The sequence below is a fragment of the Acanthochromis polyacanthus genome, chromosome 23 (assembly GCF_021347895.1).
Source record: "Acanthochromis polyacanthus isolate Apoly-LR-REF ecotype Palm Island chromosome 23, KAUST_Apoly_ChrSc, whole genome shotgun sequence".
NCBI lineage: Eukaryota > Metazoa > Chordata > Actinopteri > Pomacentridae > Acanthochromis > Acanthochromis polyacanthus.
The window spans coordinates 12408608-12434811 of NC_067135.1; the positions used below are offsets into that span (position 1 = coordinate 12408608).

At 37.4% G+C, this 26204-nt stretch overlaps 2 protein-coding genes across 3 annotated transcripts; one reads left to right on the plus strand and one right to left on the minus strand.

The window, feature by feature from the left end:
- Positions 1–1389: 1389 nt before the first annotated feature.
- Positions 1390–7247, minus strand: LOC110970859 (myelin-oligodendrocyte glycoprotein-like). Of its 2 annotated transcripts, none has more exons than XM_051943869.1 (6): positions 6873–7247; positions 4901–5278; positions 4682–4774; positions 4463–4569; positions 4178–4374; positions 1390–2981 (listed from the first exon to the last, which is right to left on the minus strand). In XM_051943869.1, exons 1-5 carry the CDS (start codon positions 6946–6948, stop codon positions 4330–4332), a joined length of 699 nt encoding a protein of 232 aa, XP_051799829.1. In that variant the 5' UTR covers positions 6949–7247; the 3' UTR covers positions 1390–2981; positions 4178–4329. The 2 variants fall into 2 exon arrangements, with proteins under 2 accessions (XP_051799829.1, XP_051799828.1); XM_051943868.1 differs by having other exon boundaries at positions 4463–4572.
- Positions 7248–14055: 6808 nt separating this feature from the next.
- Positions 14056–24048, plus strand: LOC110949509 (low affinity immunoglobulin gamma Fc region receptor II-b-like). The gene is made up of 6 exons (XM_051943968.1): positions 14056–14094; positions 14733–14996; positions 15487–15732; positions 17144–17257; positions 20641–20712; positions 22313–24048. Exons 1-6 carry the CDS (start codon positions 14064–14066, stop codon positions 22363–22365), a joined length of 780 nt encoding a protein of 259 aa, XP_051799928.1. The 5' UTR covers positions 14056–14063; the 3' UTR covers positions 22366–24048.
- Positions 24049–26204: the final 2156 nt, after the last annotated feature.

Sequence of the window (26204 nt, forward strand, 5' to 3'; positions counted from 1 at the left end):
AATTGATAAAACTATCTTTATTTTTTTATACTATTTCTTCATGGTCATATGATAAAATGTTTGTTTGTTCTGAAAACAGCTGATAGGAAGCATGATTAAGCAGTCATGAGTTTGACATTTTCCAAATGTTACTGTGTACAAAGAACAGTGTTTACGAACAAGTTTCCAGCAATTTCTCAGTGATCAGATCCATAATGATATGATGTTTTTTGTTTTTTAAATATTATTTCAGACAATTTCAGGAAGATTATTTATTCCCACCAAGATTAGGTTACAGTTTATAATGTCTATTTTAGAATGAATCACTTCTTAAATAACGACTGAAAACAAACATAAATGTAGAATCTAAAGGTTTCTTCTTGTTTCTGTGCCCTGATCCAGTTTCTCCAACTGTTTTCACTGCTTACTGTGTTGTAAACATGTAAATCATATTTTTTCTGTGGTTTTGCTACTTATGTGCAAGTTAGCAAAATATTTAAAAGTATTTTTTCTGATTTAACTACAGTAATAAATAATGTAACTTTAAAGTCAAACATAATTTTTTCTTGTGAACATTATCTACAGTTTGGGCTTTTGTTTTTTCATTTTCTGTAATGACATATCTGTAAAACAATGACATTTTTGCTCATTTAAATACAGCTAAAGAGTGCAAATTTCTCATCACAAAAACAAACAGAAAACACAACATATACTTTTGATGACGTTATTTACAGTTTTGACCTGTTTTTACAGTAGCTGTAATTTATCTTTCAAATTACAGTAAATATCTGCACTTTTTCTTTTTCCTATAATGTCAAAAGTGACAAAGGAATGAATGAAGCTTTATTAAATTACAGATTTTTAATATGGATGGTAATTTATTTTATGTTTAATATTGAATTAATAGTCTTCATTCAGTATCAAGTACTCCGTATGTAAAAATGACAAACTTGATAATCTTATAAAATGTAATTAATTGTGACCTAAAGTGTACTAAAATATGAGCGCATATAAATAGAACTTCAAGTTTTATCATGAACTTTAGTTTATGTAAAAGCAAGTGAATGCTATATTGACAACTAAATTTACAAAGATGCAGAAAATAAGCAACAAATTAAATGAAGAGAAGACAAAGCATGATGAGACTCAATAACTGGCAGCTAAAAACACGGAGAGAAAGTTAAGTTCAAAATACTGCTCTTAGGATTTTATTTACTGATATTTAAAGACCCAAAGCAAGACTGGAAAAGATCCAACGTTCAGCTGTGAAACAGAACTGATCACACTCGAACGAAGCACAAAGCAAACGCTCACAGCTGCTGCAGTGAGTTCACTTCATTTAATGAAACAGCTGAGAATTACAGCGAACTTTGTGGAAACACCCAAGAGACAGAACGAAGCACACGTTGGTTTAGTGCAACTCAAACTTTTATTCACTGCAACTATGGCTCAGAATGTAAAGAGGTAGAAGTAGTTCACAAACAAATGGGAATTTTTTTATTGGAACACTTTTTAAAGTAAAACAGTGCCAATATCAATACATGAATTACAAGGTTATTTACCACAATAAATAAATGTAGTGCAATAAATACAACAAACTGTAGGTGCCTCACTAAAAAGCTGCTGATGCTCAGGAGATCTGACTTTTTTTTTTTAATTTTTTACATTTTGTGGTTTATAAGTAGTTTAGCTCTGGAAATGAATGTGTCAGACTTACATTCTTCATCTGAAACCCCACAGGGTGTGTTCTGGTCGATTCATATTCAGCTGCTGCATAAGACCAGAAATAAATGAAGGCTGGAGTGACTTTAAGTTTCTTATCATCAGTAACTGAAATAACGAAGACGCTACAAACTGTCACAAAGGAAAGATTTTCTCCTTGGCTGTACTGCCGAGGACCACTTTAAATTTAAATTTAAATTACAGCATCATCATTCATCATCATCCAGTCCGAGTTACAGAAACTGGAACTTTGCATTGAACATAACATCAAGTTACTTTTCAAATCAAAAGCAGAAAAACCTGAGAAATGTCTTGAAAGTGTAAAAAAACAAAACAAGCATGTAGTGTGATCAGAAAACCTCTTCTGCAAACACATCACTTACATTCAGTTACAGGCTGCATAAAACTCCATCTGGTAAACATTTGACTGCTTCTGATCACAATGTGTCGGTTTCCATATCGTAGCACAGTTTCTTTATGAAGTAAAAAAAAAACAGTTTCCAGAATTTCTAAAAGTAGAATGGAAGGCAGACAGTTCAGTTATCAGGCGCCTCTCCTGTGGAACCAGCTCCTAGTTTGGGTTCGACAGCCGGACACCATCTCTATTTTTAAGACCAGCTTAAAACAGTCCTTTCTGACCGACCTGCTGGCCAGCAGCAGATGGGTCCCCCCATATAAAGAGCAGGGTTCTGCTCAAGGTTTCTTCACATTAAAAGGGACTATGCATTAGGGCTTGCTCTGGGGGTTCAGGTATGTAGGTTCTGTAAAGCGTCTTTAGACAATTTGAACTGAGTTGAATTGAAAAAAAAAATGTAAATAACATTAAAAAGTTTGAGCCTGTCAAACATGCTCACAAACAGCTACTCAGCAGCCAATAAAAGGAACAAGTCCCAGATTTTGATGTAGATCTTGGAGTAAATCATGTTTCCAAGGTAAAGTTCCTGTATCAGGCATTTTTGGATACAGTTGTCCTGAAGATGTGGCTGACATGTTCACATCTGTGCAGCATCATCGAACATCCAGAAAAGCAAAACCAGCAGGGCTGATGATTTCGACCAAAAATATGGTTGAGAAGTTCTGTGGGTTTCCATCCATAGAAAAAAGTCCTAAAAGACGGCTCCAATTTCTTCTACAGGTTGAACGTTTATAAGAAGATCTCCAATTTGTTGGCAAATGTTCAATGTCATTGCAGAAGTTGAGAAAAACTCCATCAGTGAAACAAGACTAGCCTTGAAAGTTTCCCAACTGGACCAGATTCTTCCAGCAGCCAGGAGCTTCAGCTGGACAAAGGAGACACACAATGAGTCTTTGCTCAACTACAGTTTGTGTAATATGAAATTCACACAATTTTTACTCTGCCAAGGAACACAGTGGAGTTATGAGACGATCGGCGTACGTTTGTCTGTGAATCTGTCTGTCTGTCTGCAACATTACTCAAAAATGGACGAACAGATTTGGATGAAACTTTGAGGGAAGGTCAGAAATGACACAAGGACCACCTCATTAGATTATGGCAGTGATGGGGCTTATAGTCTGGATCCACGGATTTGTTAAGGATTTGCCATTGCAAGATATCTCAGCTGGCACAGCGTCACTGTAACTATGACAACAAGTGAAAGTTGTCTCAGTTACCTGCATTAATCCACTTGACCTGCTATATATTTCGGTAACGCAATTCGGTATCTGTACATAATGTATGCATGCACAACACATGCCTGTGCTCACGCAAGGTAATTTTGTATTTATTTAGTTAGTTTGTGGGTTGATCATTATTAAATGACCAAATTCTATGTTGCCGTGACTTCTGAATACACAAATTGAGGAATGAACAGTCTTGGCGGAGTACTGTGCTCTCTGAGTGCTTTTGTTGTTCATTTCATTTTACTGGTACAGCTCTTTGCATGATAAACATTAGACCACATCAACATCAGTGGCTCTCCTGTTCAGTTCGGAATTTTTGCATCGACTATAGCCTGCAGCTTTGGGTTTTTTTTTAAAAACTCATTCCCATTTGTCTTATCTCTGCTCTGTATAAACAATGCCTGCAGATATCCTGGAAAACCCCAAAGTTTTTACCACATGTCTGTTGGTCACAGCAGACTCACTGATGGTTACATCGAGAGCAGCAATTTTTTTGTTTGTTATTTACAGAATCTCAGTACAAATGGCTTGCTTTTTGGCGTTGTTTTAATACGAAAAATGTCTTTAAACCTACTGAGGCTTCATCGGGTCAAACTCCACAAACGTCGACACACAGACACGAATATTTGACTTACAAATCTTGTGTAAATTTAGAATCTAACTCGAACGACAGAAGGCAAATTTAAACAAATTTAACCTAATCTATCTGTTGATAAGCTGACAAGTTTCACTTTCTCAGAGCATCAAGAACAGCTCACACTGAGAAGCAGAAAAAGAAAGAGAGGCTCCTCAGATGCAAAAAGAATCTGTGGGCAAAAGTTTAAAACAGACTTACCTTCTTTAGTAGATGTTTCGTTCTCCTGAAGAAGTCGCTGTGACTCCTGGTGGCTGCTGGTTAAAATCTCCAGATTGACCAGTAAGATTATGAAGAGTTAAATTCCCGATAAACTCGTCTCCATTCACACCAACAACTCCTGAGCGAGGCACCTAGACTGTAAGTGGTTTTTTCTGGGGGGCATCTTTGTCTGGAAGCTGGAAGAACAGTTCAAATAAGTTTAATAATTAGTCATGTGTCTCTCAAAAATATCTGAATGATGTCTTTTGCTTATTTCTTACTTACATTGTTTTGTTGAGACCTTCTCACTAAGAAATAAGCACAGACGGCTACTAAGGTGAAGACTAAGAGGACCACAAGCGGGATCACAACACACAGCGTGGAATAATCGTCTGCTGAGGAAAACAATGAAACAAAGTCAATAAGAATTCAACAAATTCACTCGAGGAACACATCAAACTCCAAATGATTCTGGAAAAAGTCAGAGTTGCAGCGTTCTCTCACCTTTAGGCAGATTCTTGTCCAGTGGATCTGGAGTTTGGAGGTTTCCAGGATTCAGCGGCAGCTCAGTTGTTGAGGTTTCAACAGTGCTTGGAACTGGAAAAACACAAGATTTAAACAAAATATTTTAAAACAGCAACAGCAGCAGGACAACTGCAAGTATAACAATTCATCATGGTTGCAGTCAGGACCCATGAAGAGCAACTAAACAAATCTACTCACCAACAATGAGCTGAAGTATGGCTTCGTTCACTTTGCTGTTCAACCTGGAGATAAAGCATTTGTATCTGCCGTGGTCTTCAAGTGTCACATTTGTGATTTTGAGCGATATGTTCCCGTTTTTCAGTTCATCTTTGAACAGCGACGTCCTGCCAGAATACAACGGGATCTGCCTGTCGGGGAGTTCTTTCCTGTTCCTGTACAGGTGCACATAGTCCACCCCTCTCTGAGGATTCAAGGGGTCTGGTTTAAGGTCCGGTTTGGACCAAACTACTGTCTTACCCTGAACATCAGCCATGGGCTCCAAGTGACATGGCAGGATGACATCATCACCAAGAGCAGCTATGATTGGCTGAGCTGGACCAACCACCTGGCGCTGACCTGGAAACAGACAGAGGATTAAAACTTAACTTAAAACCAAAGTCTGCTGGGAAATCTGTCTGGACTTTGCAATAAACCAGAGTTCTAAATCTGGTTTCTGTGGTGTCAACAAGTAGTAGTTTGGTGGAACATTTTGAGGAAAAAAAAACAGAAACCATCCAGGAAAAGTTTTTGAACATTCAGACGACAAGCAAAATCACAACATACAGCAAAGACAAAAAAAAAAAGAATAAAGAAAGCGATGAACGAATGTGTCAGCATTGTTTGTGTAAGAACTTCTATTGTCAGTAGGGACAACTTCTAAATAAATACAACTATTTTCTCTAAGTTCTAAATTTCAAGCATCAAAAATACATCTTACATCAGCAGCGACAAAAAAGAAGCTTTACAAATGCAGTTGAGAGTACTTTTCAGAAGTCAGGGCAGCAACTAAAGTTTTATTATCTTTTATCATGACGTAAAATGGAGACAAGTGAACTGAGAATGTGGAAATATGACGACTGAGTAAATTTTAGAGTGTAGCTAACAGATAATAACCGTCCTGTCAGAAACTGGAAGATACTGCAAGCTGAAAAGGAAGTTGAACAGATGCCAAGATTTTGAAAACAAATAACACTTGGCGCCAGTCAAACAACAGTTGTCTGTGACCTGCAGACAGATTTGATTGGTGGATACAGAATCAGTAATTCCAGACAATGTTAAAGTAGTGTCTAAACAACTTTGTTTTTGGTTTAAGATGTCTGACACATTTCCTGCACTGAGATTCTGGAGATGTTTTAAATGACAATGGACAATTTGCCTGTCAGTCACCAGTAACAGAATGAATCATGTCTGTGGTGGAGGCTGAATCAAGATGACACGTTAAATATAGTCACCAATTAGATGATGAAATGTCTAGAACAATCACACAAATCTCACAAAATATAACGAGAAAGATCATGTACGTAAAAATGTGAAAAATCAAAAGCATTATCATCTTGAAACAATTTTGAATCCAAATTCAAAAGAATTAGAGAGATATCAGCTAAACTACCATAAAACGAAAACGACACTCTTTAGTCTGAATCAAAAAGACAAACTACTTGTCTCTTGTGCTTTCGGATGCTAAGCAGCCACAACCAGAGCTTCTTGTTCAAATTAGTGAAGGTTTGAATGAAGTCTGGCAAATTGGACAGTTTCAGTCACAATAACTCGGTTGACTCTCAACGCACACTTACCAAACTCACATTCTTAGATCACATGCCACTTAGATTACCCCATGACACGATTATCTTTGATGTACATTTAAAATAAATTTCCATAAATCGCTACACAACTCAGAAATAAGGTTGCACCTTCAGAATGCAGAACGTGCCTGAGAATTACCGCGTTTCAAGCTTTTTTCTGTGCAGAACTCATTCCTTCACAGTTGTCATTGAATTTAGCGACATGAAGCAAAGAAGACATGTTAATAGAGAATTCGGCACTGTTAATTCTCAAAAATGTACATTAAATTTAAGTTAAAGAAGGACTAACTTTTAAAGCTAGCAACTTGATTAGCATCGTTAGCTAAAAGTAGCTTTTATACAGTGATAGTAAAAAAAAATGTGTTTACCGTCAGTTGGTGTGCTGAGGACGAAAGCTGAGCAGAGAGTGAAACTCCAGAATGAAACAGTACGATACAGCTCCATAAAGTTCCTTTTGTTCGTGTAAATAGACGTAGAGTCAAACTCCCTCTTGAGACAGGTCAGAGTGAAGTCTGAGCGCAGTGTTACAGTTTAAAAGAGCGGACGACTTGCGTAACACGTCATACGTAACGGAACATACTATTGGTTAACGTCACAGTGGTTGCTAAGAAACGCCTTTCATTGTTTTACTTTAAACAGAGAAATTGCCTCTGCTATATTAATTATATTTCTTGCAGTTTTTGTCCTGGTTTCACATCGATAAAATAAAATTTAGAGATTTTTTTAAATGATTTAAATTAGATATTTCAATATCTTTATGATATATATATATATATATATATATATATATATATATATATATATATATATATATATATATATATATATATATATATATTACAACAGCTGAATGTACCAACAAAAAAGCAGTAGGGTTTTTAAAAAAAAATAAACCATGTTACATCCCCCTTTTAAAAAATTTAAAAAGTGGTTTTGCTCTCTTGTGTTTATGTTTGGTTTCACCGGTTCATATTATGTGATAAAATGTTTGTTTACTCCGAAAACAGCTGATGAGTGGCATGATTCAGCATTCATGACTTTAACATTTCCCAATGTCATTGTGCACAAAGAAAAGTGTTTGAGCAAGTTTATAGCAGTTTCTCAGTGATCAGATCTGCAATGATATTATTATTATTATTATTATTTGTACATTTTTTTTCAGACATTTTCAGGAAGATGATTTATTCTTAAGAAGATTAGGCTACAGTTTATAATGGCTATTTTAGAATAAATTACTCCTTAAATAATGACTGAAAACAACATCAGTGTAGAATCTAAAAATTTCCTGTTGTTTCTGTGTCCTGATCCAGTTTCTCCAATTGTTTTCACTGTTTACTGTGTGCTATGTAACTGATTCTTGCTCTTGTCGCGGTGACTACACAAGCGCAATACACATTATATGATTTCAAAATGAGATCAGGTGCCGGACAATGCAACCCAGGGAATTTCGCCCAGAGAATTACCTTTCTCCAATACTGGAAGCACACAAGTTCATTTCCTTCCGGAGGCTAGAGACGAGGGTCCAAATTAAAACATTTTATTCCATTTTTCTAAAAATGTACGTTTAAAACAGATTAAAAACCATTCACACTGGAGGTAAAAAAAACCCCGAAAGAAATCAAATCAGTTGCTTGGCCTCCAGGTGGGTGGGGCTAGTGAAGGGGAAGGGAACACCCCAAAACACCCCAGACACACGACATACACTCGTGACATGAATCAATTCCCTGGAAGCACAGCACACAAGGAGGAGGCCCTCGGCAACTTAAAAGTAAACAAAAACAAATTACGGGGGGGGGCAATTAATACAACAAAATATACTAAAAAACACAGAATATAGCTACAAAAAGGGGCAGGTTCAAATTCAACTATATAAATTATACAAAACACTAAATGCCCGATCAAAACAAAATGAACAGAAACATCAACCAATAAACAAAATAATGCAAGTCAAAACAATATAATTTTTCCAGTCATGCAATTAAAATGAAGCTCATTGGTGCATGCGGTACATCACGCAATGCTCAAACAACAATGAAGACCCTGCAGTCGGCGGAGGTCCAGCCTGCAGAAACAAAGCAGTGGTAAGAGACCAAGCAGCGAAGACAAAGCATCAGAAGACAAAGCATCAGGAGACAAAACATCAGCAGTGCGCACAAGCACCCAGGCCTGCTCGAAACAGCATTAGCATTACTGTGCTAAATTGCTAGCAGACGTCGCGGTCGCTATACTTCCAAATGTACGTACCTTTCAGTAGTGGCAAGAACACACACGCACGCACACACAACGAGGGAGGACGAGAGACTCGGCAGCTCAGCACGTTTCCCGTGGCCACAGGAGGGTAGGCCAGGTGATGGCAGCATACACAATGACGCGGTACGAGAGAGGACACCTACCACATGCAGCCAGGAACGGCTGACGCGCACACACAAACTCGAGGCGCTCCAACCGGGGAGACAGCAGTCGCTCTATGGCACAAAGCAAATGCCCTAAGCATACCAGCAGAGAAACCTTACCAGTGATAGTCCGGGACCCCACCTATTTTTTTTTTCCACCTTTATGATGTCCTAAATAAGACTTTGAGTGGTAACAGTAAAATAACTCATTCCAACTATATATTTTTTTACAGTATTTTTACTTTACCCCAACATGCAGTTTTTTCCACTAATTTTTTGGTTTTTATTTATACTGAAAACTGACAGCTATTGTGGCTATTTCACTCATGGCAATCATATCATCTTATATATAATATAAAAGCTTGAAATTTCTAATTTACAAATATATTGTTCTTATATTTTTATTACAATAGAAATGACATGATACAATGACACAATGTTTCAGAGTTAACTTTTTCATGGAAATTTTTAATATTAGCAACTCAGATTTTATTATACATATATTTATGTTAACTTTTTTATTGAAATATAGTATATTCCAGATAGAATGTGATCAATATTGCATATCTGCACTATAATGTCATGCATTGCAATGTTTGGATGCTTATGAGTATTGACTTAGTGTATTAGCTTTGGATTCATTTTTGATCACTTTTCATTCCGTTTTTAAAGGATTTTCAGTTAAGGATGAGGGTCCATCTTGGGTTACACCAGCAGAATTAACAGATTTTCAGATTTTACCCCAGGAGTGGCAAATACAATGTACATAGCAATGTAAAAAAAAAATCTTTGTTGGAGCATTGATATTTTTTGACTTTCCCAAATTTTTTGGTAAGTTGTACTTCAACTTTACATTTCAGTTTCTGTTTTAAATCCAAATTTGACTTTATTGTTCATTATGTAAGTGCTAACAACACTTAATCTGGTATTTATAGTACATGTAACAATAATATACTTCCATGTTTATGTTTTTCTTTAATATTTTTTCAGACACCAGTAGCGCTGCATTGGATATTCTGCTGATAGTAGAGCCGATAACTGCAAATTTCAACCACCAAAATTGACACACATACTCCTTGGGGGTTGCTCTTTTGATAAAACCCATTAGCCACCTAAAAATTCAAGATGGTGGCCATTTTTCAAGATGGCTGCCATTGAATATACAGAAATATTGTTTTTCGCAATAAAATCGCAGAGACTTGTTCTATTTGAATGATCTTGGTGTCAAATCATACATTCTTGACTATGTAGAATATGAATGTTTAACTATGTACCTACTCACTGGCTTCCTGGTACAATAATATGAGACATCAGAGCAGACATACCTGTTGCACGGAAGTGACGCAGCTGTGAGCAGAGGAAGAAAAGGGGAGAGTAACTTAAAAAGTCAGCCCCACTTCGATGATTGGTCACCAGATGCACAGCATCAAGTGAGGCCATACAGCATTAAGAGATGCTTTTGGTATGAACTTTTCCAGCTATATTAATGTATTTTAAAAATACAAGATCAGTCACTTCAAGGGGAACATAGAACCCTGAAAGCTTAAACTGACTTTTGGTTCCAAACCAGAAATACAGAAACTCACTGTTATGGATGAACTGTAAAATGTAGGTGTTTGCAGTGTTTCTGTTTGTTTTCTAAGTTCTGTTTTTACAGCTCATATGACAGATAAACATTTCCTCCCAAATCAAGTGTGATATGGCCACGGGGAAAGGTTTGTGACCACGTTGTGAAGGCCACGTGATTTAGGGGGAAGCCCTATGAAATGATGACTCATCACTAAGGCTGAGCCAACAAACTGCAATAAATACTGAAAACAAGTCTCAACAAGCCTGAACAGTCATCAGCCTAATATATCTAATTTCAAACCTAAAGTGAAACGCACCAGTGTTTCCCCTGTAGATGAGTTCATGTGGCAGAAAGCTTCATGCGAACTGAATGATAATTTCCTGTAAGTAGTTACTTTGCTCATTTACAACAATGTACATGCGGGGAAAAGCAAAACATTGTGTTTTAGAAGCTGAAAACAGAGAATATTTGACAATCTTGATTAATCAAGATCTTCTAATCAACCAGTACCTTCAGAAAGTTAAAGTTATGGCTATAGCTGACCTTTAATTAGCTTCTGGAATGAAACTGAATGACCAACAAAGTAAAAAACACTTCAATTTAATAATATATATATTTTTTCTCTTCATGTTTGTCATTTGCATCTGATATTGTGCATCCAAATTGTTATTATCAGTAAGTTCTGTGAAGTACTAATGTTTTCCTACATATAAAATAATCCTGTGCGATCTAGGAATTCCTACAGTATCTTAATTTCCTTGAAGATATGATTTAACTGTAGCTGATAAACGGTGACTCTGCCTGAAGAAACGATCATGGTGTTGTTCGTTTTTGTTTTTGAGATATAAGATAAGCAACATCTCTCCGTTAAGATTGTTTATTATGCGATGTAAAATTAAGTTTGATATCAAAGACCGTTAGTGATCAAAGGACCACAATCAACCAAGTGTTCATTTGTAGGCATCTTCCAAGGAATGAATGAAGTCCACAGTATACAGAGTATTTTATGATAATCTTATCGAAAATTCATGGAGATGAGTCCTGGTTTAGACCTACACCTCTCTTCGTTGGTACACAGGCATGTCCTCAGTCCAATCAGTCAATGCTGTGACTGTAAAAGAGACAATCCCTATATGATACACGTCTCATTCTGTATTGTCCCTTTCACTAGTAACTGCTGTAACTGTCATATAATATTATTACAGTTTCTAGTTGATGCACCAACTCCAGTCATGTCTATCTTATCGGTTCTTAGACACAATAGCTTTTGTTCTCACAAGTTCTTATGACTTCAGTGTTGGTGTGTCATGAGTGCAAGCTTCTGCTTTTCCTTCAGTCTGATCTGGTTCAATCTTCAGTTGTTCTACCCTTTAGGGCCAGGGATAGATGCTTCAATCACTTTTATTCATTCACAGATCAGTGCAACTTTCATTTATCGCATAAAATCAATGTGTAAATCAATATTAAGCCAGCAGTATGTTTAATAGAAATAATAGAAATAATAAAATCTAACAGTGACCTTCTGTTAGATCCTGATGCATCCTGTCTCCATGCTTGTGATCATTTATAATCACGAACATCCTGAGATGACCTAAAGGATCAATATCAGGGACAATCATAGCATTTTTTCAACTGATTGTATCGGCACCAATCTAAGCCATTTCCTTAGTTTACATCCCCTGTCACTTCTGCATCATTACATGATGGCTGAAGTTGTGAAAGGAAGCATTGTTCAAAACATGATCGCTCGTCACGTCTTTGTCATGGTGCCTGCTCCCAGCTAAACCCCACAATTGCTACAGTATGAAACAATAAAAAGCTCCACCTGGTGGAACAACTAGGTACTACAGCTACTGCACAACATTTTTTTTTTGACTTGCAATGAGAGAATTCAGGGTTTTTTTTCCATCTTTTGGACCTTGTGGAGCCTCAACACATTCTAAACTCTAACACTGCATTTCAAACAGTGTCCTACAGGCATACAATAAAGTTTGCCTTAGTTCCTGCTTGTCTTAAAAACATGAACTCTGGCTGAAGGTCACTGAGCATCAAAGAAGTCTTTGTCATGGTGGCCTATTATTGCTTGTTAAACAAAGGTAAAAATGAGCCCCGGGCTGGTACTGGGGGGTATTGTTGGTTTGAGTGTTTAATAGAATCTGATATGATCTCAAAGTTTAGGGCTAATCCAGACATTTCTTAACTCCTCAGTAAACCTTAACTTGATCCTTGGTTCATGTCTCACTTCAGGTGTCGTAACGGGAGAGCCAGTTTGTGTCAGAACACCAGGAATGCAAATATTTTATGGTTTTCTAAATTAATAATCAGTAGTGCTATCAAATAATAAGCTGAAAACACAAGAGCTCTGATCTGACGTCATTAAACAGAAGTCTCTGTCATGTTGCCTGTTGATAGTTAAACCATAATGCTCTCTGCTTGCAAACATGAACTGTGTCTAGTCCAGGTGAACACCTCCTTTTAAATAGGAAGAGGTTCTACTTTGTCTGAACAACCAGGTAGTACAGCAAATCTTCAATATATTTTTTGACATGAATGTAGAAAACACAGGTTCTGTTAATGTAGTGTGGAAGTTAGGCGTTAATCTTTTGGAGCTTGTGGAGCCACAGTACACCCTACACTCTAACACTACATTTCAGAGAGTGTCCTCCTGGAGCTTTACAGCGAGACTATTGATCATTTGACCCTTGTTTAGAAATTCAGGACAACTCGAAGTACTGTTGCTTTTGCATGCTTTTCTGGTGATGCAACTGCATGCAGTTACTCAGTCGACCTAATAAATCTGGCAAGCATAAAGCTGAGACGTTCAGAAGCCGCAAACAGATCTCAGGGTTAAAATGAGACATGCCTATTCTGAGGTGACAAACTAACTCTGGCTTGTTAGTCGTAAGGTGTTGAATATTTAGTTTGCATTTCCTGTCTGATTCACCGCAGAGCACCCTCAAATTCCATGATAAAGAGCCAAAAGGAACACATTAACAGTAAATTATACCAAAAATCAATAACAAACCAAGCAATGACAGTATGATGCAGCTATTTATTCCTACGAAAGGAAAAGAAAATGTTCAGGAACTGTTTGAAATTAAACACTTTTAAAACCTTATTATGAGATCAATGGATTAATTGTTTTGTTAAAAATACTTGTAAAAACCCAGAACAATTTCTAAAGTACATAAACATTCACAGTTACTTCAAGTAAAGTAAATTACATTTTTTTTCTTTTATTCTAGAATAAGAAGACCGTCTCATCAGGTTGCATGCCAAGTTCTGGTAGTTGTAGCCCTTCATATGGAGAAACCTTGTATTTCAGTTTCCATGAATCGTTGCACACTTCGAAATGCACAGACTTTATATAAATGTCTTCTGTTCATTAAAACTCAAAAGAAAATTCAATGAGAGTCTTTTGACATTTGAGGCATGGGAAAAAAGCAAAAAAGAAACACTGCACAAACAATTTCTTCTTGTACCTGGAGTTTATTGTTGCAGCAGGAAGCTGTGGCCTCAGTGACACACAGTCAGACGGTAGGTGTGATGCAGCCCCCCAGTTTATCAGCCACTCAGTCAGTCTGTGCATCAGCAGCATGGAGATAACAACACTGTGCGCTGTCATGGGTGAGTACCAGGGTGTTTCTGCAGGCTGCCGCTTTCTGTAACTTGGCTGATTTAGAAATGTTTACATTCATGTTGTTTCTTAGTTCTTACATCACGATACACTAAAGTTATATTCAACAGTCTCAGCAGTTACTGTTGTTCCGACATCACTTGATCTAATCAACCACAGATTAACTTTTCACAGGTTACTGTTGAGTAATTACACAAAAACAAAATGAAAATTCACCAGTTCACCACAATAACAGTCTGTTTTCCTTCTCAGTCAGATTCTTATCGTACAAGGCAAAGACGAGGCTGAATTTGCAGCTTTATCATGAAAACGTTAGTTTGCTGTTTGATCAAAGGCAGCATGTGAAGCTTTCAGTGCATCGACTGCAGAATAAGTAGTAGGTCTCTGCAGCTGCTGTCAGTTCTTTGCTGTTCACAGTTTCAGATATGTGGTCAGAAGCAGAAAATAAACTTAAAATAACATCACAGCAGCCTGAAACAGACTGACCTGTTTGTTCACAATCACATCCACAGTGAAACAACAAATCTAAGAAAGACTTGCTGAGCTTCTGTACATCAGCCAAAGCTTCATGTTTGCTCCTTTCTGCAAATACATTCACAAGAAAAATAAATTTCTTGTTTTCTTGCAGCTTCTCTGAGAGTTCTTCCAGACAGATCCCAGTTCTTCCTCTTTGAGTCCGTCTTTCTGAGCTGTGAGCAGCATGGAAACTCTTCTGGGTGGACAGTTATGAGGAACACTTCTACACAAATAAATGAAAAGTGTCCCACATTGTGGGAGAAAAGGAATGAATCTGACTGCATAATTGATGACCTTTTGGCATTAGATAGTGGAGTTTACTGGTGTGAATCTGGAGCAGGAGAATGCAGCAACACCGTCGACATCACTGTGACAGGTTTGTTCAGACAAACTCCAAACTGGTCCTCAGATAATTCAATTAAAATGTTCCTACATGATCCTGAGAAGTGAACCATGTGTGGCCAAGCTGATAAAAACCGTTACGTCTCACAGTCAAAGCAGGATGTTGTGAAACCACCACAAAACGCATCAGATAATAAGAACCCTGCAGTTTGCGTGTAAACATGAATTCTACACTGACTTGGCATGACTCGTGTCAGTTGATGCTGCAGGATGACCTATATTCAGCTGTAAACTGTTCTCAGCCTTTGATTGTGGTCTATCAGTGTTTCATATAGCTGTTCTGGTCAAGCAGGACACGACTGTTACACATGGAAAAAAATCTTTCAAAACTAGAGATATCGTGGGGTTGAGTATAAAAAGCACCACACTTCAGGCACATTTGTCATCATTTTATGGTGTGAACACAACTTTTAAACCACCAAATGCAAATGATATGAAGCTGATCAAACTTGTGTATCTTTCAGCTGGTTCTGTGATCCTGGAGAGTCCAGTTCTTCCAGTGATGGAGGGAGAAGCTGTGACTTTTCGCTGCAGAGACGAGACAACCTCCTCCAATCTAACGGCTGATTTCTACCAAGACAAACTTCTTATTGGGAGCAGCTCTACAGGAACCTTTACCATTGAAAGTGTTTCTAAGTCTGATGAAGGACTCTACAAGTGCAACATATCTGGAGTTGGAGAATCCACAGAGAGCTGGCTGACTGTCAGAGGTGAGCTGCTGCTTTAAGTCGGATTTTCTCAAACAGCTTCTTTTTATAATGTTATCTAGACAAAGTTAAACAGTGAAAGTTGGTTCACCTGTAATATTTCTGTATTTGACTGTGTTTCTGTGCATCAATTGAAATTTTGCTGTTTTCCACCTAGAAGCACATTAGCTGAGTTTGTACCTCTTAAACTGAGGATGGCTTATCCACAAGCTTTGTCTGTTTTGCTTATTTAGTCAGAAATATTCGTCATAAGCATGTAGAACTATTAAGGGTCTGAATTTGTGCATCTTCACAAACTATTTGGTTCTTCTAACTCCATGATTTAGGACTGATTTATGGCTAAATAGATGCTAGTACATGACAGTAGAAGCAGTTCTATTGGCCCCCCAGTTTAATTAATTTCTTGACAAGGAGATGTGTACAGCAAAGTTTTTCAAGATGAAAATGGAAGGCACTATTTTAAAAATACTTTGAGTAAGGTGCTAAATTCAGGAATAGTTGGAACAAGTTATAGATTTTTACTCTCATAAAGGGAAACCAGAAAATATGTGGATTCATGAGATTTTGGAGTTCAGCAGCTGAAGTTGGACGTTTGGGTAAAAAGTCCCAAAGTTGACCAAATTTTAACTCTTCGTGACCACAAAAACAGCAGCGCCTTGGATGGATTAAATCTGTGATGCTCCCTTTGCAAAGAAATGAAAAAATACACCAGGATCAGCAAAACATGCTTTAGTTTCATCACCCAGAACTACAATTAGATTTCCCCAATGCCAGTTTAATCAGATGGATTTACACTGCCAGAATTCTTACTCCAGATATCTGTAACTTCATGTATATCTGACCAACCAGAAGATATTTGTAATTCAACACTCATCACACACTTAGATAATTCCTCCTTTGTGAAGCAGAAATGGAATAAACCAGACGGTAACTTGCAGCTAATCATCAACACCTGCGCTCTTTAAAGTCGAATGTGGGTTTCCGGGCTAACCGTTGCTCAGCATCAAAGATGAGCATCGTCTCTTTACTGATCTGACTTTCATGTATTGATTTATTTTTAGAGTTTTTAGATGAATCCACATTTTCAAAACGGTTAACGATTGAGAAAGACGGAGGATACTTTAACATCTGCAACACTGAGAAGACTCAAAAGTGCACAACGAAACAATGAGCTAATTACAGCTTAGAAAAAGGTCTGCACATGTTCAGGCTCTGAACTAGTCTCTTAATTAAGATTTTATTCAAAGGCAGTGTTTCGATCGATGTTTCTCTGACTTCTTTCACTGTAAGAAGCAAACCTACAGCTCAGGACCAGTACAACACCCTGGCAGAGATTCAGCCTTCAGCTGCCACACAGATAAAACTCTTAATTTGTTTGCATTTGGGCCAACTTGTGGTATATTTTGTTTTGAAGCAGGCCATCCTCCGTCGTCTAACTTCCACCTCGTATACGTTCTTCTTCCTGTGGTGGGCGTCTGCGCCTTTCTCATCTCGCTGATGCTGCTCGGCCTCTGGAGAAGCCACAAAGGTCAGGCTGTTTTCATGTCAACAAAAAGCGACATTTTGCGTCCTGCCGTTCCAAAGGTCTCAAATGTGGTTAACTCTATGAAATAACACAGCAGTTTGCAGCAATCTTTTCAAGTTACAACAACTTCTCGTGAAATTATGTTCCACCAACAAATTATACTGAGTTTTATGGAATTAGCTTTTCTTCAACAATCAGTGATATTTTCAATTTCTGGAGGAAAATCCTGAACTCAAGGTGAAGAAAAAAGTTATTTAGTTAATGTCAATAAGTTAAATCAATCAGAACTTTATTTAAAAAAAATGAAATTTGAGTTTAAATGATTATTAATTAAAAATAAATTGCTTTTTACAGCTACCATGTACATTAATGCTTGTTTCCCTGTAATTTTACTGATTGTTTTCTGTCATTTGAAAAACCAGGACATTCATTGTCGGTAGATGTTAAGAAACAATAGTACAAGCTATTGTTTCTGTTCTTGTTTCGTGGGTTTTCTCTGTAGCGTACAGGTCAGATTCCAATCATTGTAGACAGATCAGACAGTAACGTCACATAGTATATATAGTAACGTCTTTGTGACATGTCTGCATTGATTGTCACAATGAATAGATTGTTTTCTAAGAGCTCTACATGAATACTCCTACTGATAAGACTGGGAGTTTCACCTCCTACGCACCTGTGACTGCAGCATTTCTTCTAATGTTTGAAGGTCACTGAAGTGTTTCTGTTCTTTAAAAATCGGGCAACATGGAGTTTTTGGTTTGTAGTCATCAGTGATGGACTCATGTTTGTCTGGTTTTGGGGCATTAACGCATCATTTAACAATTAAATGACCGAGAATTACCTTTAGATTGGTTGAAATATGACATAATAGTGGATCTGTCATGAAAAGTTCCATCTTTGACACATTAACAAAAAAATGATAATGCAGAAGTCTGCATGTCACAATAATAAACAAATATAACAGATATGATGAAGTACTGAATGTATCCATCCATCCATTATCTATACACCGCTTAATCCTCATCAGGGTCATGGATTGCTGGAGTCTATCAAAGCTGACTTAGGGTGAAGGCAGAGGACACCTGGACAGATCACCAGTCTATCAGAGGGCTACACACAAACACACTCACATTCACACCTACCTACAATTTAGAAAGATCAAATAACCTCAGCATGTTGTTGGACTGCGGGAGGAAGCTGGAAGACCCAGAGAAAACCCACATATGCACAGAGAGAACATGCCAACAGAAAGACCCCAGGAAGGCCAGGACGAGAACCTTGGATCTTCTAGCTCAGGGGTCGGCAACCTGCGGCTCTTTCAGCCCTCTGTTGTGGCTCCTTGTAACTTTGGAAAATAAAGTGTTCTGCCTTTCAGGCGCGTTTCAATGCATTTTAATATAGAGAGTTTTATTGTGAAATTACCTTATTTTGACGTGTCACTCCACCGGATGTGCTGCTGGGGTTTTCCCCTGGCTGGGACATGAGAGTGCAAAGTTTATGCAGAGAAGATGGAGAAGCAACGCCGGTAGTTTCACATCGTTTTGTACTCAAGAATGTCAAGCCTGTATATTAAAGCTCCACTCCAAGAAAGACACGTCTTGTCTTTGAATCAAAAGTACTCATGATAGGGTAATACACGTTACTCGCAAGAACACCGCTCGATGTCCAGGCAGCAGGTCAGAGAGTCAGAGGAGTGTCTTCTTGGAACATAGGGCAGCGACTTACCGGAGAAAAGTTATTAGCTTAAGATAAATAGATTTTACAAGTTAAATAGACATTCTCAAAATATTGATTTCCAGCTAACATTACGTAACATATGAGGTCCAGGAGCAAAAATGACATTAACCAAGTAAGATACATATTAGTGGAAGGACACAATTTAAAAAATGAATCGATCGAATTAGAGGCTTTGTAATTAATTAATCATGACTGATTAACAAAGGTATAGAGGTTAAAAAAAGCGATATATGCAGTGTTGTCTTCATTTTAAATGCCAAAATGATTTTGCGGCTCCCGGTGGTTTCTTTTCTGTGGGAAACTGGTCGAAATGGCTCTTTAAGTGTTAAAGGTTGCCGACCCCTGAACTATACTATGATAAATAAATCATCAATTAGAGAACAGGGCTTCTTCTATGGGGCTGGAGGAAAATTAATGAAACAAACACAAATTTCTTCTCACAAACTGCATTGAAACAAAAAAAAACACTCAATGTGAAACCATGAAAACAGCAAAAATAATGAACTGAAAGAAAAATTTTCAAAATGGGACAAAGCCTTGCAAAGTAATTTCTCAATGGAAAGGAAAAAAATAACTGTTTGTGCAGTTTAATCCGACCACAGCAGCAGCAGTAATGCAGACAGGCTTGAGGCCTCCACTGAATCAGGACTTTCAGGGTTTTCTTGCTCGCCTTCCGATGATTCCAGTTGAACGGAAAAACAAACAAACAAAAAACAGACCTCTCCAGGGAGACAGGAGACAAGTAAAGAAAGTCTTTCAGGGCTTGGCATGACTGAATGCATGAATGCATGCATTCAGTTGCACAGGTGTAGGGCGGGACAAAGCTGTGCTTTCACTGGCTTATGAGCTTGGATTAGCAGCTTAGCTGTCCAGTAAACACAGACCAGACTTTCTGACTGATGGCCAACAAAATCTGTTACAGAGTGACTGCTTTTACCTGAGTTACACAAAATATATAGAACATTTTTGATATGAAATACATAGTCACTATAATATAAAATATTGGGCAGGGTTGATAAGTTATGGATTTTTAAAATTCTCCAAATATAATTCAGAAAATATAAAAAGTTTAAATAATAGTGGCATATTTCCATAGTCATAATTCCAGTGATGGTGAATCTACAATATTGGTAAAAAGTGAGCTCAAAGGTGGGACTTTTTATTACTGATTTCTCAAATTTCAGCTCATACAAAATCTGGTTTTCATCTTTAATAGTTCCTAAAATGTTGTTGAAACAGCAACAAATTTTAATGTGTGGAGAAAAAAAACTGCAGAAAATGAGTTGATGGGCATTTATAAAAAACATTTTTATTTTAAAGCAAACTGTATCTCAGAAGGTATTTGATAATTCAAGCTGAAACACAGATACCATTTTAAATATAAAAGTTTCAAGCAAATCAGAAATGCTCCAGCAAAAGAAAAATGATGGTTTCAGCAACAGTTTGTATTATTTTCAAGTTTTACAATTTCTACAGTATTAAACAAACTGACAGTCACTTTTTTACAACATGCTTAAACTAAATAAATAAAACTTCTTACCACAAGTTATTCTGAAGTCCTTCATGTATTTGTTTAGACTGCAGTTTTCTGTTGCTGTTGTTCTGTTTTTAACTTTTTAAATCCTAATGAGGAGTTTTGTTTGCAGGTAAAGTGGACTCTGCTGTGTCCTACACTGATGTCAGCATCATATCAGCAGTAAAACCTCACAGGATCAGAGGTAAATGCAGTTCTGTCTCCTGTGTGTGAACTGATCACAGCTCCTCAGCAGCTTGACTCGAAGAAACAGGACAAAAAAAATCTCAAATATTCATGTGAGATTTGAACAAAAAGCTGAAACTGAACCAGACGTCAGATTATCAAACAGAATTCTGCTTCACTTCTTCCACTCTGTTATGTAACTTCCTGTTGGGCCATGTGTGTTTGTTGATATGTGGAAACCCGCCTTCTCACCCAGTGCTCTCATTAGTTCCGCTGTTACCATGGCTACAGTATTGAAAACACTTGGCACAGCTCACAGTCACACCGGTTCTTCCACTGACCAAGTTTCTATTTTTAACTTTTATCGGATAAGAATTTTCTAGAGTGGAAAGGTCATTAAACTCTAAACTCCAGCAGATTCTATTTTTGTTTTCAGGTTTTATTGAGCTGCAGTATAAAGTCCTGCAGCTCTATGGAAACAAAACAAACACGGAGAAGGACAAAGAGCTCTGGACTATTTTCTGTGCAGTTATAGTGAGAAAAATCATTAAAAAGGAAAAAAAACGTTTCTTTCTTTTGATTGCTGCTTTTACTACTTACAGTTTTAATTTATATCGACACTTAAACGCTGCCTGTAGTTCAAATGAAAAGTTTTAAGGTTGAAAAATAATTAAAAAATGAGTCGCTCCAGTGTTGGGGTGGAAATCCTGAACTCAAGATGAAGAAAGCTGTAGTTTTATTAAGTTACAGCAATTTGAATTTATAGTTTTATATCAACTAATGCAAAAAATATATATGAGTTTAATTAACAGCATTTGTATCTCAATACAACCCATCAAAATAATGTTTTTTGTTTTTTAATCTTAGAATTTTTATCTTGGAATCTGGTCATTATATTAGATTTATTTCTTGTGTGTAGAGCACCGAAAATCAGAGATAAATGGCATTGTTTCCCCTCCAAATGACTATAATAAAAGCAGAATAAAATCCCATTGAAAAATATTCAAAAAGCCTGATTTTCGTCTGTGCCACTCCGGTTTAATCATTTTAAACACCTCATATAAACCACACACTTGCACTGACGATGACATTTTTTCCTACCAGTATTAAATCATTTTGTAGTTTATTTAAAAATTTCATGTACTCTGTTTAATCCGCCTCTAAAAATAGCTCCCGGTGTGTTTTTAAAACAGTAAAATGACAGTGAAGGTACAGTTAGTGGTTCTAATAAATGTTTAGATTTCCATTTTGCTCTGGAACAAAAACAAGCACTTTTATTTCCACTACAGAGACAAAATTTTCCATTTTAATTTCATGCAGAGCTTCACTATTAGAAGAGTCGCAGAGGAAGTGAAGATCATGTTCACAGAAATCCCCTTCAACACCACAGACACCACATTTCATTTATTCCGGATGTGACTCTGTACTATATTTGAAGCTGCACATCAGGCCTGAAGGGAAAAACTTAGAATTCTTCTGTCTTTAATTCTTCCTTATTAAAGCCAATAAAGCTCATCCAGTTGAGTTTAACAAAACTTGTGATGCATTTTTTTGTGATTTTGTTCAAACGTACACCACACTGATGAATCCTGAGGTTAATATTTGTCCGTCCTCCTCAGATTTGGACTCTGGGCCGACGTTTTATTCAACACTGAACCTGGACGCCATCTGATGGGACTGGATTGTTCTGGAGTGAACAGAAGATTTTACAGGAAATGGAACAGAATTTAGTTTATTTTCATCCGAAAAAGATGTAGAAATTTGTCCAGTTTCTTGAGCTTTTAATATTTATACAAATCAGTCTGCTTGAAGAAATGTGTTTGTTTTTCATTGTTTTACATCCATTTGTGGTCAGTTTCTATTTGTTTCTTATTCATTTGTGATATTTTGTATCTCTGGGGTCATTTTTTTTCACTTTTTAGCCATTTTGTGATAATGTTTTGTGGATGTTTGTGTTGTGTTTTGTTGTCTTGTCTCTGCGTCTCTTTGAATAGGGATGTTGTGTCTCTTTGTCGTCATTTTGTGGTAGTTATTCACCTGTTTTCTAGTCATTTCGTGATGTTCTGCAATGATGTGTAGACATTTTGCCATTTTTGATCATTTTGCTAATCAAAAGTGGGTCCTCATTCCTCCAAAGTCTAAGTGTCAAGTCGTTTTTCATCTGTTTTTTCGATAAAGTCTGTTTTTGTAGTTATTTTTTGTCTCTTAATGGGGATTTTGTGTCCTTTTGTTGTCATTTTGGTTATTTATGGAAACTTTCCACCCATTTTGTAGCCATTTTGTGATGTTTTGTATTTATCTGAAGCCATTTACTTTGTGGTCAATTTGTATAACATTCAAATTGTTTTATGACTCTTTTCATTGCTCGAAAATCAGATTGTGATGTTGTTTTGCATGTATTTGTAGTCATCTTGTGTCTCTTAACTGTTTTTCTGTCTCTTTGTAGTCATTTTGACTCTTTGTGGTCATTTTTTTTACCTGTTAGTGTTGTGATTCTGCACTGTTTTTTATTCATTTGTAGACATTTTGTGTGACTTTGTGGCCACTTTCCAGTACTGTAGTGATTTTTGAACCGTTCAAAACCAGTTTGTGATGTTTTGCACCTCTTTGTCAGCCTTTTGCGTATTCCCAGTGACTTTGAATGTGATTGGCAGATTTTCATCATTTTTACAGTCATTTTGTGATGTTTCATTTCTTTGAAAGCATTTTGTGTCTTTCAAATCCTTTTGGCATCACTTTGTGGTCATTTTGTGTTACTTTGTACTCATTTTTCTACTCTGTAGTGGGTTTTCATCCCTACAAAGTCAAAGTGTCATCTTGTTTTACTTCTGTTTACTGTCTGTGTTTGCAGTTGTCTTGTGTCTCTTAACTATGTTTGTATTAGTCGTCATTTTCGGTCCATATGGTCATTTTTTAAACACATTTTTTGCTCTTCTTTGATGTTTTCTATTTCCTTGAAAGCATTTTGTGTTACATTGTAGCAATTTTGCAACTCTTTAATGAGGTTTCATCCACTCAGAGTCATTTTGTTATATTTTTTTGCTTCTCCTTCCATAAACTTTGCGTCTTTGTCATCATTTTCTGCCTCTGTGTAAGTTTTCTTTGTGTGAACAGATCACAGTTGTTCTTTCCCAGAGTCAGCTCTTAACATCTGCACAGAAACCAAACTTGAACCACTCAGCCAAGATGGAAACATGCTGCTGTGGATGAGTCAGACCCTGAAATCTCTGTTTCATTTTCTAAATTTACAAATGAGACTGCTTTGGTGTGGGTTTCAGCAGTTTTTCCCTGTACATGCTCGGTACTTTTTTTATTCATTTCATCTGAATCAGAAATAAAAAACAAATGAAACTTGGCACCGACTCATGCTTGTCACAGGAGAAGGGAATTATACCAAAACTTAGGTAGTGTCTACAGATATGGACCCGTACCCGTAGCCTGTGGGCTACGGATACGGCACTTTCCATTTGCCAGACAGATACAGACCTGTACGTGAGTCTCGCGAGTCAAGAAGCTGCTAACCACTGCAAACTGTTGAAAGGTAAGCAAAGGTTAAGGTTAGAGTTAGGGTCAGGTTTAGGGTCCGTACCTGTAGTACCAATGCTACGGGTCCGTACCGCTCGCATCTACCGGGAGTCACGTGACCAGATCTCGCCTATCTGATTGGCAAATGGCAAGTGCCATATCCGTAGTCCACAGGCTACGGGTACGGGTCCGTACCTCTAGCAACAACCAAAAACTTAACACAAACTCCCCCTGGACTGTGTTGAAATATTTTGAATGTTGAAGTTTGAGTTTCTGTACAGACATTAAATTGATGTTTTCATATCCTCAGAAATTATTTGCCTCAACATCTCAGATGCTGCTTTAGTATTCAATGTTTTCTGAATAGAAATAGTGCTTGTGCTGAAAAATGTCAACAGCAAGTTTATCATGAACAGAAAAGGAATTTTTCTCCCAGTTCTGACCGATGACACTCAAACAGCAGCAAAATAGGTCAGAGGTGACAACATTATACTACTAATAAAAATAGAGTTTCATGGTTGAATCTATGTCAATAGAGACACTAGAAACTTATGATTCACTCGGAATATGTTGGTGCGAGTGACTCATTTCACGTGACAGAAACATTAGAGGATATTTCTATTTATGCGGCATGGAGATTGTGTGTCTCAGATTATCCATGACTTTATAACTCAAACGAGTATTTCCTCATTACTATGCCACGTCAATGGGAAGGAATTCCCTTCTCTAGATACCAGCCAACACAGAGTGAGTCATGATGTAATGGTTTACAGAACGTGTTCAGAGCTCACGTTGCTGCTGGCGGAATGTTGTTCCATCTTCCTGGAGGGGTTGGACAAGTTTTTATAAACTTTTTACCGCTGTATGAGGTGATTTCTGAAATGACAGATGTAGCATTCACGTGCCTGGCTACAAACCAAACCGACATGTGAGCATCCAGCATGAAAACAGAAAACTGTTCTTGTCTTCCTCTTGTTATGTAGTTGATAAACCTTCGGCTGCAGCTTTGATCCCGTGTTGGTCTCAATCAGCCTGAACATAAATGTTGCACTTCTACCTCACAGTTCTTTGCAAAAATTAAAGTTTACACAGGGATCATGAGTTAACTCCTTTCAAGTCCAGCCACAAACTCTCAGTTGGATTGAGGTCTGCATTCTGACTCGGCCTCCAGAAGATTCATTTTATTGTCTTTAAACCATTTCTGTGTAGCTCTGGTTGTTTGCTTTGGCTCATTGACTTTGTAGGAAACAAATCTTCTCTCAGCTGTCAGTTCTCCTACAGACAACAACAGGTTGTCCTCCAGGATTTCTCTGGACTTTGCTGCATTCATTTTACCCTGTAGCTGTACAAGCCTTCCAGGGCCTGCTGCTGAGAAGCATCTAAACATCATGATGCTGCCACCACCATGCTCCACAGTGGAGATGGTGTGTTTGTGATCATCTGCAGTATTACAGATCATCAACATAGCATGTAGCTCAATCTTGGTCTCATCAGACCAAAAAAAAAAAAAAAATTCAATTGACTTTAAAGTCTCTCGGTCATGAAAGAGTAGAACCCAAGCAGCAGGCATAGACGGAATGGTGAATTAATAATGATTTAATTAAAGAAAACAGACAAAACAAAGATTCATCTTAAACAGAGCAGGAGGGAAAACTAAACCAAATTAAACCAACTAAGGGAGGACCAGACAGTCAAGGTAAAACTATTAAATAAAACAGAACTGAACTAAACAAAGGACGGACCCGAAGGCCGAGATTAAATCAAACAAACCTAATTAGAGTGAGGGGAAGGTGGCTTACTTATTGTCCAGGTTATGGAGGACGGGAAAAGGCTGAGTTGACAGAGCCGACGGGGAATGAGGTGATGGCCGGGAACTGGCAAGGTTATCCAGGAGGGGCAACGGGGTCCGAGGATCAGGACGTGGCGAAGATAGTCCGGGGGGGAAAACAGAGTCCAAGGTATAATACACAGAAGACGGAGAAACGG